We start from the raw sequence: 18,251 nt of genomic DNA on the forward strand, positions 1-18,251 counted from the left end.
GTTCACACTCACTTTCATTCCTGACTGAAACTCAGTTGCATTTCTTACTGCTTTTTCCATTGATATAGCAATTTCAGCTGCTCTTTTAAATGTGAGTTGTGCTTCAGTTGAGCCATTTTTGAATGCTTTCTTACAAGATTCCACAAGGTAAACTATCTTTGCAGTGCATGATTAAGCCCATCACTGAACTGACAATGCTTGGACAATTTCTTAAATTTGGCCATGTACAGTAAGCTGAAATGGACTTCCCTTCCTTTTGATTCCACTGATGAAACCTAAAGCATTCTGTAATCAACAATTGGTTTTGGTTCTAAATACTCCTACATTACATTCATGATATCAACAAAGCTCATTTTGACTGGTTTGGTTGGAGCAGTTAAACTTCTAAGCAAACTGTATGTTCTTCCACCCATTGCACTCAGCATCACTGGCACTCATTTTTCATCGGCTATTTCACTTGCTTCAAACTACTGCTCAATTCATTCAATATACATCTTCCAGTTATCTGTGGTGCAATTGAATGCATCTATCTTTGTGATGTACCAAACCATTTCTGTATTTTATTTATTTATTATTATTATTATTATTATTATTATTATTATTATTATTATTACCCAGTACTCACTGTTTATGAATCCCTAGCAATACTCATTGATTGTTAATTTTATCTGTTTTCTGCTTTTTTAAAAAAACAAATGTTTCTCTGTCCCTTTCCAAGAAAAATGTGCAGCAATTCCACAGGTAAGTAGTCATCACTGGTTCATTTTTAAATGTCCACATCGCCACTGATGTGTTTTTTAACTCTAGAAACTATTTGAGGAAAAAAAAAGACAGGAGCTGGAATACTTATCTATTTAGTTTTTCATAGAATCATAAAAATCTATAGCACATTACAGGCCTTTGGCCCACAATTTGTGCCAACCTTGTTACCTACTCTAGGAACTGCCCAGAATTACCCCAGCACATAGTCATCTACTTTTCTAAGCTCCATATACCTAAGAATCGCTGGCAGTGCATTCCACGGTTGGTGAAGGCCATCACACCATCTTTTCCCTTTTTTTTATTGAAGCACTCACATATGACAGGCTGGCTTAATGATGGATGCCATTCACATACTTTTATATATAACCCATAATGAATCGTAAACAAAGAATGCTTAAACAATATAATTAGAATATTACTCAAATGTTACCATTACACTTTCAGTTGTTCATTAAGAATAAAAGGGTCGTCTGAGTGTTTACTGCCCTTCAACTGATTGTTGAGTGCTTACGCAATTTCAGCATATGAATTGACCCATGCTCCATCGTAGTTACACAAACCCGGAAATGATCAATTACTGGACTGTTGTAGGTGGCTTTGCTGATTTAAAGGCCTTTCCCCGATTCCCAATGATTTCCCGCTTACCTTGGGAAATTTTCAGTCAAGAAAAATTACTGCTTCTTGTTGCAATTGTGCCTTGTCCAAATTTGTTGTGTGATCCTTGGAGGATAAATAATCAAGCAAACAAGGCATATCATGGCCATGCTGGTCTGCAGTGTTGAATGCAATCATCCAGATATTGTATGAAAGTCGAATTAATGGCTAGTAAATTGCTCAGATGTTGTCTCAAAGCCACGTGGTAAACAGTGGGTCTGTTGTGGAGCTGTTGTACTAGCCTCATCTGCTGATATTGTTGAACATCAACTGTGAAAGCCAACCACGGTTGATATTGAGGCGCTAATAATCTGGATCAATTGGGCATATGAATAAGTGTAAACCATTTGTGCGATGGCTTCAGGGCATTGAAAACAGTTGATAGCCCTGCCATTAAAGGGGATAGACCATAAGATCATAAGACATAGGAGCAGAATTTGGCCATTTGGCGCATCAAGTCTGCTCTGCTATTTCATCATGGCTGATCCATTTCCTTCTCAACCCCATTCTCCTCCTCCTCCTCCTCCTCCCAGTAACCTTTCAGGCTCTGACTCATCAAGGCCCTATAAATCTCCACTTTAAGTGCACCCGGTGACTTTGCCTCCACAGCTGCCTGCGGCAATGAATTCCACAGATTCACCACCCACTAGCTAAATTCGCCATTTCTATTCTAAATGGATGTCCCTTTATTTTGAGGCTGTGCCCTCTGGTCCTAGACTCCCCCACCAAAGAAAACATCCTTTTCACATACATTTTATCGAGGCCTTTCAACATTCAGTAGGTTTCAATGAGACCGCGCCCCCCCCCCCTTCCCCATTCTTCTAAATTCCTATAAGTACAGGCCCAGAGGCTTCAGTCGCTGCTCATATGATAACTCTTTCATTCCTGGAATCATTCTTGTGAATCTCCTTTGAATTCTCTCCAATGTCAGCACACCCATTCTTTAATAAGGGGCCCAAAGCTGCTCACAATACTCCAAGTGAGGCCGCACTAGTGCCTTATAAAGCCTCAACATTACATCCTTGTCTTTTATATTCTAGTCCTCTTTTAAGCAGATGCAAACCGTGCATTTGCCTTCCTCACCATCAATTCAACCTGCAAACTAACCTTTAGGGAATCTGCATGAGGACTCCCAAGTCACTTTGCAGGTCAGATATGAATTTTCTATCATTTAGAAAATGTTCTATGCTTTTATTTGCTGTACCAAATTTTTTCATTGACAGTCAAAAGACAATCAAGAGAACATGGTGGTGTACACTGGACAAATTTCTCCATCAATATCTATTAGGAACTAATACATAGTTTCTTAATACTGTAGTACTTATAATACAATATTGCTTATTTTCTAATTTGTTCAGAATTTCATTCAAATATATAATTTGTTATTCAGTTAAACCACAGTTTGTCTTTTTTAAAATACCTTTTTAACTATTTCCATGAAGCATTGGCTAATTGGGCCAAGATGTACTGGTCCCGATATGTCCCAATTAATGAGAATCCACTGTATTAGTGGAAGGTATTTTGCATCTTTGGGCAATACATTTGATTATACATATTAGCTCAGCTGCTGACTCTAATAAGAATTCAGCACATTAATTTCCAGTTAGTACGTCAACATAGAAGCTGCCATGTTGCCAGAGATTGAACTTCTTGTTGAGCTTGTTTGTCCACCTTGTTTTCTACACCAATAACTGCTGGCCTAACGTCCTTTTTTATTTTAAACCAGAAAAGTGACATTTTTTCTTTGAGGATTGGCCTTGAAGATGTGGCTCAGACGGAGATTGCTATGGTACACATGGTGAATTTCAGTCCCACTTTTCCTGTTGGTCCTTGGGTGTTGGCTGTTGGCTGGTGACTTTCCTCTGGCAAGCTGACTAGCAAGCAATGACTATTGACCCATGGTCAGTAGCCGTTGATCAGCAGTAACTGACCCACTTGTACTGATCTTATTCAGATTTCATTATCTAATTCCACTTGTTTGGCAGCTTGCACTAGCTCACCACATGGAACAACTTAATTCCAATTCATTTTTGTCAGCTGCACCATTTTGGCTATATCTGGTTTCAAGTCATCCATAAAAGTTGACTCCAAGGACCATATGTAGATTCCTCTAATTTATCTTCATTTATTCCCAGAACTCCAGAATAACTTAACCACCCTTGCCTGTATCGTTCCTCATATTCAGAAACATCCTCAAAAATCTTCTGCTTGCAATCAACCACTTTCTCCATTCAGTCTGTATTGCAGCATGTTCTTCCAATCATCTTGTATATTTTGTTTATCACCTCCCATCTTGTTGTCAGCACTACAATTCAACTGTTTGATTTGATGAGAAGACAACATAGTAGCCAAAATTTGGATGCATCACGTTGGTGCGGTTCGTATATGTTCTTCATATGTCGAAAGTCTTCAGACTTCCTTTTCTAAGATGTGGAACTTCTTTGGACCATCTATCAATCTTTTCTAATTCAAGTGGCTGATGAAAAACCATCTGTCTCCTTTCATTGGTTCCATCTTCAGTCCTGAGCGTCTTCACTTCCTTGGTCTTTATTGGAGCGAGGTGTGACATAGCTGCCATCCTATTCTTTCATCACTGATATCCTCACACAAGTCACTAGAGGTTGTTGTAGGGTCCAAGTCATGTCCATCATGTGATTCTTCATAGTTCAGACAGTGGTGTTGTCTCAGAGAACTGTCTAGCAGAAGGGGTGTTTCCCAAGGAGAAGTGTCACTAGCAGGACCCCCACCTGAGGTCCCTGCTGGGCTTTCTGATACTGCTTCAGTTTATTTCAAAGCTCTGTACAATGTACTTTGATTTGATTATACCCATCATGTTATTTTTTTCATTCATTCAGTTAATGCAAAGGTTTGTTCTTTAGAGTTTTTACTGTCTCTGTCATACCACTTGTAGTTTATCACAGTTTTCCGTTTCTTCAGTTAAGTCACTAATTCAGTTCGCAACCTGACTGCATGTTCGCTTAAATTTTCAGATCTGTTCTTCTAAACTAGCGTGCTCACACTTTCATAACTGAGATATTACTGCTAACATCCAGATGTTATTTATCCTTCCCTGAAGGCATTCTCTGAATCTTATCCCATACCTTCTCAATATCATACAAGAGCCACGTTGGATTCAACATTGATGGTAGATACTGTATCATCCAGAATATTTCATCAATCTTATCAAATTATTTATTCATATAAGAACTCAAATTCTTAGTCATCTGTTCACATGTAACTGGAGATTCAGCTCCCCCTTTCTCTGTAGTAGATTTCATGACTTTGGCCATTGTCTCAATTCTGCAGTTGAAGTATCATTTCAATGGAAATTGCATTCATAATTATCATAGGATTGCAATGAGAATTATTTTTATAGGATTATAATCAAAATATTATTCTAGGATATGTTTAAGCACTAGATTACAATTGGTAGGTTTCTTAAGTACTCCACTGGTTAGTCCAAATTTAATTTGAGCTGGGTGTTAATTTTAGTGCTGATCTGATTTTTCCAGATTAGCCACATGTAATAGAGATTTCCTTCATTCTGAAACTTCCGCTAGATGATGTATTGAAGCAAGGACTAGGTAATTTCCCAGATGATTTGGAAAATAAGGATGAAGGTCGTATTTCCTTTTTAAATATGCACTTTCAAAAGTTTCCATTTAATCTGGGACTCTTCTGAGTGCTATACTTTTGCAACTATATGCTGACTGTGCCAAAATTGTTGGATACTGATATTTTTGATCTGGGGTTCTTTAGAAGTCAAGAATGAGCCACAAAACTTACTGCTTATGGCCATTTTATTAAGTGCTCAAAGAACAAAGGAATTAGGGAAGGGGAGTAGCAAATGCGGAGACTAGTAGAAAGGAGAAGGCAAAGGCAGAAAGAGGCCAATCCATAGTGATTGGCCTTCTTATACCTTTCGCTGGCTGCAATAAATTACATCAAATTCCATTGCTTGAATCAGTCAAGATAGCCCACATTCAAGTAATGTGATACCTATCACTGGAACCAAGGGGCTTCCAGTAAGATAGAGGAGCAGAGAACCACCAAGAAGCATACCAATTTTTATTTTATATTATATATAAAAATAAAACTATATAAAAATAAAAACAAGCATAAGGAAGTTAAACTACAAGGAAAATAACAGTCTAATCTAACATCAGTTCCAAACCAATCTCAGAACTAGAGCTAGAGGGGAAAGCATTATGCTGGAGTGATGGGAATTTCCTTGAATGACGAGGGAAGGGAGAAAGAGCCTTGTTTCACTGTGATGGATATTCTGGGAAGTTGGGTGGGCAAACTGCTGGAATCACTGGAACAACTGTGAAAACAGGCTTCCTTCAAAGATACCTCGTCTGTTCAGAAAAGGTCCTTAGTAATGTTCTCCTTTAACTCTATTTGAACACATTCGTTTTACTTCACTGTCAAACAGACTGAAGACTGCAATGCAAAAACAAAAGTAAATGGCCTTCAGTTTTGCTGAATGACTTCTGTCGGAAATGATGTTGCAAGGTTAAGTTTATGACTTAAAATTAGATGATAACCTTATTCTTACACCCCTTTAATAAGTATAACTAATTTAAGAATGCACTACATAGAATTTTGCTGGTGGTAATTGCATGTGAATTTCCAATGTTACACTGCTGCATGTGAAGCACCCACTGGGAACATCAAGTCAGAAAGTGTCTCCCATTTAGGCATCTTTTAAGAAACAGGTGCTGTATTTTGCTAAATGATAATATAGTCCCATCTGTGTGTGATGGTATTGGGTTTACAGAACGCGAAGAACTCAAACAAAGTCTTTAAGCCCTATTGGATATAAATAGCCACAAGACTCTCACTAAAGGAGGATTATACAGTAACTACCCAACCCTCACAGATTAGTTCACTTCCCTGTTTATTCTCCATGGCATGTTTAGCTGCCAATGCCCACTAATAGAGCAATGGGTCCCCTCTACCTACCAAGGAGAAGATACTTCCAGCTAATAAAGTAGTTTAAAACACAATTAATTTATTTTCAGTGATACGTACTTAAATCCAAGCATCATTCTTAAAATACATTTAAAACTCAGAGGACTTCTATCTTAAACCTTTCCCAATTCTCACAGAGGATTTCTATCTTAACTTGAATCATTATCTTGAATCTTGAAACATTATAAAACATTTCCAAATTACTAAACCATTTCTATAACAAGCATTAAACATTAAAGCATTAAACATTTCTTAAACACAAAGGATAAAGCAAAATGACAAAGGATTTCCAAAACACAGGGACAATTCCTATAAACTGAAAAGACATACCAGAGATACAGACAAACGAGTTGTCCATCACAGAGCTGGAGAAATGGATTCTAGTTCTTCCATGTTTCTTGCTGTTGCTTACCCCATTACTAATAAGCCTGAACTGCTCTCTACACTTATCCCCTTTCCAGCAACTTGAGAGACTTCACAAGCATGTGATATGTTCTCAGATTTACTTTTAACATCTTTTGCAGACATAGATCTTAGCTAGCTACCATTAATACTATAAAGCTAACTTTTTGAAGTAAATAAACCTTTCAAACTATAAACATCAGTTATTAATATGCTAAATGATATTATTCATTTGTTCTATGAGCTTCCTTGAATTAAGCAACTTGACAGCTTATTATGGTCTATTTTTAAATTGGATTCTTAAGGTCTCTTGCTTTGTGGCTGTAAATAAATATCAAGGTGTATAATTTATAGATTCTTTGAAAATAAATGTACTTTGAATCTTGTATGTTTGAAACAATCCAAATTAAACTACTGAGTATCTTACACAAGAGAAAATTTGCAGATGCTGAAAATCCAAGCAACATACAGCAACAATAAATATAAAATTGAGACAGGTTTTTTATAAACAAATAAAACATTTATTAAACACTGCTCAATAAAAATGAAAAGTAAACAAACGACTAACTTAACCGGAAGTTAACTGCTATACGGCAACTCGAACAGTTCTTAAAGTGATAAATGCAAAAGTCCAAGTGATTTATACAGTCAATTAGGAGAGACTTTCCTGAAGTAACAAATTCCTCGACGACATGATGTTACTGCTGATCCCAGCCGAAAATATGCCTTGCCTGAAGGATTCATGATGAAGGAAATAAAAGTGGCTTAAAGGAACTGACCTTTTCCTTGGTGAATAACGCTGCCCCAATCCTTTCTGCCCCAATTTCTTTCTGAGCAGGGATTATCTTGGATGCAGGTTACTATCTCTTTGAACGAAGATCCAATAAGGTCGATTCTGTATTACCGCCGACGACACCAACTTTACTCGATCCTTCGGGTTTTCCATACTTCAGTAAATTCTTCACTCTCCGACTGGACTAAAACTGGCAGCGTTGTGGCAAAACTGCCGGCAATAACCTTTGAGACTTAAGATAGAAAGTAAAACTCCACTTTAAAGCAAAACTGCGTCATGAGACGAATACACCGCATAATGAAGTAACTGATGAATTAAACCACGAACTAACCTGCATCACAGCAAGGCTTTCCCATTTTATACCTGTTGGAACAGGCCATCACATGACCTCTCACTGGCAGGAAGATTACATCATGTGACCTCACACTGCCGGGAAATTACATCACCCCACCATCACAAGACCATTACATCATGCTCACCGACCAGATACTGAATTACATCATGGTCATGAGGCAGTCACAAGATACCCACGGGGTATGTAACAACACATACAAAATGCTGGAGGAACTCAACAGGCCAGGCAGCATCTATGGAAAAAAGTACAGTCGACGTTTTGGCCGAGACCCTTTGGATTATCTTATATTCTATCCTTGAACGTTAATAAAGCAGGTGCAGTGACTGTGTAGAGGCAGAGCATCCTCAAACTACAGAGACTATTTGCAAAGCTGTTCTGTAAAGAGTGCTTTTCATTCACATTTTAAGAACTGTGAACTGATTTACATTTATAACCAGAAGTCAAATAAAATGTTAACTGGGAATTTACTAACAACTGTTTCACCTTACAAGATGCTGTGTTTAGAAAGCAAGATTAGCAAAAAAAAACACCAAGAAGTGAATGTCTATCACATGTGGATATGTAGACTTATTTTAAAAATTTCTAACTAGTGTTTCTGCTTTATTAGCTTCTTCATGTGAAACATACGACCGCCCCAGCCTTACTTCAAATACTGAAGGGCGCTCTGTGGAGTCTGTTAATGATGGATTCAGCTCTTACTTGGTAGGAAGCACAATTACATTTTTACAAACCATTACACAAGTTGGCTTCATTTATTTCTGACTCTTTGCTGCATATTATATTGTATGATGTATTCTGCTATAAATATTGCTTGTACTGTAAACCAATGTTTCGATTGAAGTAATAGCAATCTCTTTTGTTACCTTGTGACCATTTCTGGGGTCTGCCTTTGTAGAGTTGCTTGATGATATGATCTCCCAATCTGCTTCAGGTTGGAGGAGGCCACACAGGGAGTACTGGATATAATAAATGACTTCAGTTGATTCACAGATGGAAGTACTGTCTCACCTGGAAGGACTGTTCAGGATCCTAAATAATGGTGGTGAAGGAGGTGTAGGGGGAGGTATAACACTTAACGTGGTTGCAGGGATAAGTACCTGGAGGGGAATGAGTGAGATGGGCTGAGAGACAAAGGAGAAAGCGATCCCTGCAGAAAGTATAGGGGGATGGCAAGAGAGCAGATATGCTGGCACAAGTAGTAGAGAATGATTCCCATTCCGAAAGGTCAGTCCATGGCCTTCTCTTGTGCCACAAAGAGGCCGCCCTCAGGGTGGAGGAGTAACACCTTATATTCCGTCTAAGTAAGTTGATTTCTCCTTCTGGTGAAAAAATATTTCCCTCCTCCCTCCCCTCTTCTTCTATTCTCACTCTGGCCTCTTACCCCTTCTCACCTGCCTATCACCTCCCTCCGGGTTCCATCTGCCTTCCCTCTCTCTTATAATCCCCTCTCCTCTCCTGCCAGAGTCCTTTCTCTCCATCCCCTTACCTTTCCTACCCACCTGACTTCACCTATAACCTTCGAGCTATCCTCCTTCCTTCCTCCCACTTATTTTATTCTGGTATCTTACCCCTTCCTTTCCAGTCCTGAAGAAGAGTCTCGGCCCAAAACATTGACTGTTAATTCATTTTCCTAGAAGCTGGCTGGCCTGCTGAGTTCCTCCAGTATTTTGTGTGGGTTCCACTGAAACTTATCTAGTTGTGCTTTTGAATTAAATTGAAACAGATCTTTTGTGCCTTCACAGAGAACAAAGTACAGAGATTCCCAGTCAGAAAGTGTGGAATCTGAGGACAACTATGTACCAATGAACCCAGGTTCCCTGTCCCCATTCGTTGCAACCGGCTTGGAAAGTCATCAAGACGTCTACATACCGATGAGCCCTGGTCCCCACCACTTTGACTTTACCGGATTCTCTTCAGCTACATTTCCGACCCGCAAAGGAAGTACAGCTTCTTTCCCTTTCAAACCCAGTATTCCTGCAGACTTGTTGCCACCTCCAGTCAACCGGAACCTCAAACCTGACAGAAAATGTGAGTTTTAGCAATTTCATCTGCATATTTCTGGAAGGTGTTATTTTCATTTAGTAACAGATCCACAGAAGTAGTGTGGTATGGTGGTTAATTTATCAGACTAGTGATGCAGAGAACATGACTAATATTCCAGAATCCCAAGCTCAAATAACATCTAGGTTAATAATACACCTTTTAGAAGATCCTAGCCTCAAGTATGATGAACCTGTTACAACTATCTGTTGTAAAATCTTTCACTCATGTCAAATGTCCTACCATCCTTGCTTATATCCTTGCTCTCTGACGGTGGTGTCTGAAAAGAGGATGCTGTCCAAGTCGCATGCCATCTTGGGCAATGACTCCCATCCACTCCATAATGTACTGGTTAGGCACAGGAGTACATTAAGCCAGAGACTCATTCCACCGAGATGTAACACTGAGTGTCATAGGAAGTCATTCCTGCCTGTGGCCATCAAACTTCACAACTCCTCCCTCGGAGTGTCAGACACCCTGAGCCAATAGGCTGGTCCTGGACTTATTTCCACTTGGTATGATTAACCTATTATTATTTAATTATTTATGGTTTTATATTGCTATATTTCTTCACTATTCTTGGTTGGTGCGGCTGTAACGAAACCCAATTTCCCTCAGGATCAATAAAGTATGTCTGTCTGTATATGGATCTGGCAAATGTGATTGAATCTTAAATGTATATAAGCCACTCCATTAGAAGGTGGTAGGGGCAGAGAGCAAATGTTGGACTTCCAGTGACACCACCCTGAGCCAAAAAATGAATGTTAAACGATGTACATTTTCAATCCCCAACAGAGGATGGCGTTCCCATAAGGTTGCTGGTCCTCTTTCATATGGATCATGTGCTATGAGATCTTTAGTAATTCCAGTGTGCTGGTAAATACTGCAGATAGAATAGGCGGTGGTGCATTAAATTCTAACAGAAGGATACTTCCAGAAATTGGCAATGTAAGGGTTAGCTCATCTCTCCATTAATATGAAATAATGCTATATTTCACACTTCATTCATTTGTGTTTATGTTTTAGCCAAGGCAGGAACTTTGGAAGCAAGAAACCATGCTGTCTTTGATGAACTTCCCTTCAAATCTCCCATTACCAGATCTTGGTCCAGGCCAGTGTAAGTTTTTATTTTAGAACACACTAGGTCACTAGTTGTAACTAATGTATAATCATTAAAAACCAGTCCACCTGTCTTTTAAAAGTAGTTGCTGCACTTGCTTGAAAGTTGTGGACCTTTTACAGCAGAGTGTTGTAGACACAGCTCAGCACATCACTGAAACCAGCCTGTAGATTCTGTCTGTACTTCTCACTGCCTCGGTAAAGCAGCCAGCATAATCATAAAACCCACACGCCCTAGGCGTTCTCTCTTCTCACCTCTTCCTTTGGGCAGAAGGTACAAAAGCTTGAAACTACATACCACCAGGCTTGAGGTCAGATTCTACCCCACTGTTATCAGATTCTGTATGATAAGGTGGACCCTTAACCTCACAATTACCTCACTTACACTTTACTCTGCATGGCTGTTGTTTTACCTTGTTCTGTCTCTGCATTGTGTAATGATTTGATCTGTATGAACAATCTGCTGGCAAGCTAGCATGCTGTATCTTGGTATATGTGACAATAACATACCAGTTCAAAAACTTAGGTTTATTTCATAGATGTAGGTTACATCAGTGCTTTGGAGCACTTATTTTACAGATCCCTTTCTAAAAACCCCTATTTTTGCTGTTGAATATGATTATGGCTTTGCAGGTAATTTGTTGCAATTGTGTACTTAATAACCAACAATAATGGAAATTCTCTGTAGGTTGGAGAGCATCTTTGGAGAGTAAAGCAGGGTTAATGTTTCAGGTTGATGGCCTATCATAAGCAGAAAAATGCTGGAAATCAATTGTTAAGGGAGTAACGATGGAGTGGGGAAAATGAGCGTGAGGGGAAAGAACAGAAGAAATGCTCACACAGTGTCAGTTGCTTCCAGAAATGCTGTTTTCTCCTCATGGAATTCAATTTGGTTTCTTTACCAAAGCTCATTTTCAGAGTAATTTTTCTCCCTTGGCAACTATCTGATGTTTTCAATAATTCAACTGAAATTCAACCTTTCATGTTTTGGATTACAAGCCATCTATGATATTTAGCAGTTCTCAAGCACTTTTCTTAACACGTCATGAGACCTATCCACCACCAAATCTGGGCAAATTCTCTCTTCAGCAGCACCATTTCTATCTGCTGCATTAATAAACCACTTCATTTTTTCTTTAATGATTCCATTCCTCAACAGCTCTTGGGTATCATCACTCCTGCTCATCAATCTCAGGTTCTCAGATCACTACTCTCTGAGTAAAGACTTTTCTCCTTATCTCAGTCCTAACTCTCTTGCTCTACAACTTAAGTACCTCAGTCTGTGACACCATCACCACCATTCTAGGCAGGAGAAACATCCTTCCATGTCCTGTCTACGCACAATCAATAGTAATATAAAGGCATTAAAGATTAACATATTTTAAATAATTTATTCAGGTTGCAGGGTGTCACAATTTTTCTCACAGTAGACAATTTTCATAAACCTCTAATGTCAATTCTCCAAGGACTGGTCACTCTATTGAACTTTAATGTGAAATGGATAGGCTTTAACTACATTTTATTTAATGAAATTTCTTCTATGATTGGTTCCAGAGCTGCTGTAAACCCCATTTCTTCACAAATTTGCCGCCCATTGTCAACACAGAGTGTCACCAGCACTGACTCAGGAGACAGTGAAGAGAATTATGTTGCAATGGTAAGTGGGTGAAAAATATGTGCCACCCAGTTCAGTTACAAATTACATAACCGAAGCAAAGATACCATCTTACCACATTAAAGTTCAATTTTCATATCAATATTTATAGTTGTAATGGCTTGCACATTAGCTGAAATATGCAAATATTTTGCTTAAGTCTAAATGATACAAAGGCTGATTTATTCCCAGCAAATTTTTTTGAAATACCACACTTAATGTTTTTAACATTCTCCAAATTTTAGAGCCTATTCTACAAACTTGCCATTTTTGAAGACCCTTCCTATTATAAACTGTGATTTGTATCCTGCAAAAAATGTGCGCATGGCATTGCTTTATTTTAAAATTCACTGCAAACCTGCATATATACACATAGTAGCCACTTCATTAGGTACACCTGTTTGTTAATGCACTTATCTAATCAGCCAATCAGGTGTCAGCATCTCAATGCATAAAAGCAGGCATATGCAGTCAAGAAGTTCAGTTGTTGTTTGCACCAAACATCAGAATGACTTTGACCGTGGAATGATTGTTGGTGCTATATGGGGTGGTTTGAGTATCTCAAAAACTGCTCATCCCCTGGAATTTTCATGCAAAACAGTGTCTAGAGTTTACAAAGTATTGTGTGAAAAACAAAAAGCATCCAGTGAGTGGCAGTTCTATGTGCAGAAACACCTTGTTAATGGGAGAGGTCAGAGGGGAATGGCCAGACTGGATCAAGCTGACAGATGTTAAAAGTGGGGTTCCATAGGGATCAGTTTTGGGGCTGCTGCTGTTCTTAATTTACATTAATGATTTGGATAAGCACATAGCAAACAAACTGGTAAAGTTTGCCGATGGCGCAAAGTTAAGGGGTCAGGCTGATAATATTCAGGCAGCAGAATCAATACAGTTAGATCTAAACAAAACCCAGATGTGGGCCGAGAAATGGAAGATAAAATTTAATGTAAGTAAATGTAAAATATTAGATAAAGTAGAAATATTAGATATAAATATACAATGGGGGGGTCTTGAGTTAGAAAGTGCACTGTATGAGAAGGATTGGGTGTCCTGGTAGACTCATCACTATCAACATCTAGACCAGGGGTGTCAAACTCATTTTAGGTCACAGGCCGGATTGAGCAAAATGCAGCTTCATGCGGGCCGGATCAGTCGGACGCGTGCGAACGCAGCTTTCGTTGCCTCCGTTTTTTCAGCCTGCTCTCATGTGTCTCAGTCTCTGCTATAACTACAACGTGTTTCACATGAAGAAGACTGCCGAATAAACACTAAAAACCCTGAAAACCTGGTACCTGAATAAACTCAGCATTAGCCATATCATACGCCATAGGCGCTTCGATTACTGGGGCCAGCTTTAATAGTAATTAGATATTATCTCGCGGGCCAAAGATAATTCCATCGCGGGCCGGATTTGGCCCGCGGGCCTTGAGTTTGACATATATGATCTAGACAATGCACAGAAACAATTAGAAAGGCTAATAGGATCTTGGGCTATATAATGCACTCAGTGGAGTTCATGTGTAGAGACATTCTCCTTAGGCTGTATAACGTGTTTGTAAGGCCACACCTTCAGTACGGTTTTGACTCCATCTTTTCTGAAGGATATGAAGGGCCTGGAGAGAGTCCAGAGAAGGATGACGAGACTCATTCCAGATTTGCAGGGTATGAGCTATGAAGAAAGACTGAAAGAATTAAAGCTTTTTAGCCTAAATAGGTGTAGAATGAGAGGAGACATGATAAAAGCATTCAAACTCATTAATGGTATAAGTAACACACAAAATGCTGATGGAACGCAGCAGGCCAGGCAGCACCTATAGGAGGTACAGTCAACGTTTTGGGCCGTGATCCTTCATCAGGACTAACTGAAAGAAAGTCCTAACGAAGGGTTTCAGCCCGAAACGTCAACTGTACTTCTTCCTTTAGATGCCGCCTGGCCTGCTGTATTCCCCCAGCATTTTGTGTGGGTTGCTTGAATTTCCAGCATCTGCAGATTTCCTCGTGTAATGGTATAAGTAAGGTGGATCCCAGCTGTTACTTCAGAATTAATCCATCAACGAGGACATGGGGCCATAGGTGGAGACTGGTTAAAGGGAGATTTCTGACTAACGTCAGGAAGCATCTATCTTTTACACAGCAAGTTGTGGACACATGGAACAAACTACCTAGTTGTGTAGTTGAGAGTAGCACCTTAGAGACTTGGACTTGGAGGCCATTCCTAGACAGTAAAAATCTGACTCTCAGGATCATACCTTTCAACCAGCGTTGCAGATTCTTTGTGCAGACGTCTCACAGGCAAGATGGGTCCATCAGAATTGACTGCACAATTGTAAGGAGCAAATGCTCCTGGAAGCATTCAACTTTGATTCCAAAACCTAGGAATTCTCATGGCATCAGGACATTTATGGACAAGGAGACATCCTGTTGATGATCACCAAGAACAATCTCTCAGTTGATCAAGCAGTTTCCTCTGTACTCTATACCAATTGGATCAATGATATGAGGGTGATAGGGCAGAGAATACATTTTAGATTAAGGACTTCTCTATCTATGGGCTAGATCGACCAAATTCTGAGGGGCACAGCCAACAGATTATGCATTTCAAGACAAGAGAAACGTTATGTGAGTAATTTACGCATCCTTGACAATCTACCTGCAACAGATGCATCTGTCAATAACAACATTGATCAAACTACTTCATAAATTCCTTTGTAGTCAGTCTTCACCGTGAGGTTGCAACATCACCACGCTAAATAAAATAAACTTAGAGAAGATCAGAGAGCTCAAAGGTGGATTTACAATGACTATTTCTTCAAAATACACTTAACATGTACAAACAGAAAGAGAGATGTGGAACATGAATTCATCACAACCTTGGCGTATTTGGAATGATTTGGCAGTAATCCAATGCACTGATGATTGCTTAAACAGAAAAACAGCTAAAATGTTTAAAATATATTCCCTTCATAAAACAAAAAAAAAGAATAAATATTCATGTATTCCAACCAAAGCAAAGAAAAAACGAGGAAATCTGCAGATGCTGGAAATTCAAACAACAACACACACAAAATGCTAGTGTTCTACCAGCATTTTGTGTGTGTTGTTGTTCAAAGCAAAGAAAGATATTCTTTAATAAAGCATCTTTAATGATTGCTAAGATAACAGTGCACTTTTAAGATGTAATTACTATTGCAATGTGGAAACAGTCCACTTCCTTAGGCTACATTAGTTCATTCAGTGTCTAAAAAGCAATTATTCCAAGTCTTGAGTTTAAAACAAAATATTGCAGCAGTAGAAGGGAAGATTTTTCATTGTTGCAGGGTTCCAACATTTGGGTTCCCATTCTAAAAATGTCTAAGTGAATCAAAATAATCAGTTTAATTTAGCAGTCCTGACAGTGCTTTACCCTGTGTCTTTGTAAAACCTGTTTCGTTATATACTAAGTGTTTGTAATAGTCATCCGCCTGTTCTGTCTGAGAGCTCATTCATAGGTTTGATAAATGAAACTAAGCCTCTTAAGCAGGATCATGTGCAGGAAATTAAATTTGCAGGCATTTAAAGCAGCATATGCACTCATTCTTAATGTTATAAGACAAACGTGCACATGCAACTATAACTTTGTTATACATAATTTTGTTGTGGACACATATTCATGAAACACATGATCCTGCTTGATTCCTTTATAAAGGAGTAACATTTATACTTATTGAGGAAGTGACTGGGGAATGAATGAACTGTGGATGTGAGTAATCAGTGAGGAAGTATTTCATTTGTCATAAGCAAATTTGTCTATAGCTTTAGGGGTAAAACAAATGTTTAAATAAAATCATTAATAACATCTGTTTATAAGCCATAAACTGTAGTGATTTTTCTAAGAGATATAAATTTATGCTTACTTTGTAAATCAAATCAATCAAGCAATATTAGTGCATCCAACTTATTTTAAAATAGCAGAATCCAATGTCTACCTCTCCAATGAATGCTGTGACTGGCAGTCCTATTACAAGGAAGACTGGAAGCGTTGATTATTTATCCTTGGATTTTCAGCCCAGTTCTCCTGGTCCTCATCGAAAGGTAAATCCTTGAATTTTGATAGCATAATGTAACTTTCTTTTTGTTAGCAAAAATTGTAAAACTTCTCTTGATTTAAAATGTAGCAAGTGTAATTTGCTTGAGGTTAAACTACCAGAATGGAAAAACGTGATTTTTTTTTTCTAAATGATTACAAAAAGGCAAAGGAGCTTTTTGTTATTACTTTCTTTTCCTCTTCTTGGCTTAGTTCAACTGAGCAGGTACTTTTTAGTCATCTAACTAGGTCTTTAAGTATACAAACCAGTCTGGAAGAGAGTAAAGTGACAACAAACTTATTATACTTGTCTTCAGTGAAATCGATTATTGTACTGATCTGTATCTGTTATGCAATCAGCCTTCCACATCCTCTATGACATCAGATGAGAAAGTGGACTACGTGCAGGTGGACAAGGAAAGGACCCAGGCTCTACAGAATACCATGCAGGAGTGGACCGACGTGAGGCAATCCTGTGAGGCTCTCAAGAGCCTGAAGTAGCAAGGCAACTGTTAAATAGTTGAAAGATAAACTATTTTCTTAAAACATCTGGATTTTCTGGTGCAAGTTATGCCAGAAATGGGAAAGAAAAGGAATTATGAAATGCCTCAAAACTTTACAAGTGAGGTGTCTTCGCCTTTTGATAAAAAGCAACCACTTTATTCTACCTGTCCACAGCAGCAGGGTCATTCTCAGAACAGTTCACGGGCATTAGCTGAAGCAGGTTTCACAGTCCTCAAGCATTCGTAGCAACTTATATCCACTGTTGTCCTTTATTAGAATAAAATATTTGTCTGCCTGATTAGAATACTGCAACACAAGGTGAGATAACCATTTCTTTTTGCAACACTGTAAATGCTGGTTTGTGAATCTAGTACTAGTGACATGTCTATGACCACTTATCTGAAGAATCCCATGGATTGTCATGTTTGCTTACAAAACTGAGTTGGGATGCTTCCTACATAATTATTTAAAGAAATAAGAACACTCCAAATCATATACTGTTAATAAGAACCAAAGCATCATTGAATTACTTCAGTGTGTGATAATTGTCTGAAACAAACTCTCAGATGAATTTTCAAAATGCCACTTAATCCTAAAACTCAAAGCAAAAAAGTGAACTGCAGATGTTGGAAATCTGAAATAAAACACAAAATGTTGGAAATACTCAGTAGTTCAAACAGCATACATTTAGAGAAAAACATGTTAATGTTTCCAGTGAACCTTTCATCAGAGCATAAAATGGTGATTGGTGAAAATACATTAATTCTAAGGTAGATTTATTTAAAATGACGAAGACCTGGTTATGTATGGTGCAATTATTATTTTTGGAAGTGGTAATGTTTGCAAACCCTTCCAAACAAATTGAATGGTTTTCATTTTTTTATTGTTCTGAGGCAAAAAAAGCAAAACAAATAGATTTGAATTCACTCTA

General features: G+C 38.4%; 1 protein-coding gene across 4 annotated transcripts in view; it reads left to right on the forward strand.

Moving 5' to 3' along the window:
* gab2 (GRB2-associated binding protein 2) overlaps positions 1 to 18,251 on the forward strand; it is a 293,558-nt gene extending 275,307 nt beyond the window's left edge. For 3 of the 4 annotated variants that reach the window (XM_073043461.1, XM_073043463.1, XM_073043464.1), the window contains exons 5-10: positions 8,548 to 8,642; positions 9,683 to 9,968; positions 11,007 to 11,097; positions 12,654 to 12,756; positions 16,702 to 16,824; positions 17,177 to 18,251. In XM_073043461.1, coding sequence (XP_072899562.1) covers positions 8,548 to 8,642; positions 9,683 to 9,968; positions 11,007 to 11,097; positions 12,654 to 12,756; positions 16,702 to 16,824; positions 17,177 to 17,317 — 839 coding nt within the window. In that variant the 3' untranslated portion in view covers positions 17,318 to 18,251. The remainder of the gene's footprint in view (positions 1 to 8,547; positions 8,643 to 9,682; positions 9,969 to 11,006; positions 11,098 to 12,653; positions 12,757 to 16,701; positions 16,825 to 17,176) is intronic. The other variant, XM_073043462.1, reaches the window with a different exon arrangement.

The sequence above is a fragment of the Hemitrygon akajei genome, chromosome 4 (genome assembly GCF_048418815.1).
Source record: "Hemitrygon akajei chromosome 4, sHemAka1.3, whole genome shotgun sequence".
NCBI classification, from domain to species: Eukaryota; Metazoa; Chordata; class Chondrichthyes; order Myliobatiformes; family Dasyatidae; genus Hemitrygon; species Hemitrygon akajei.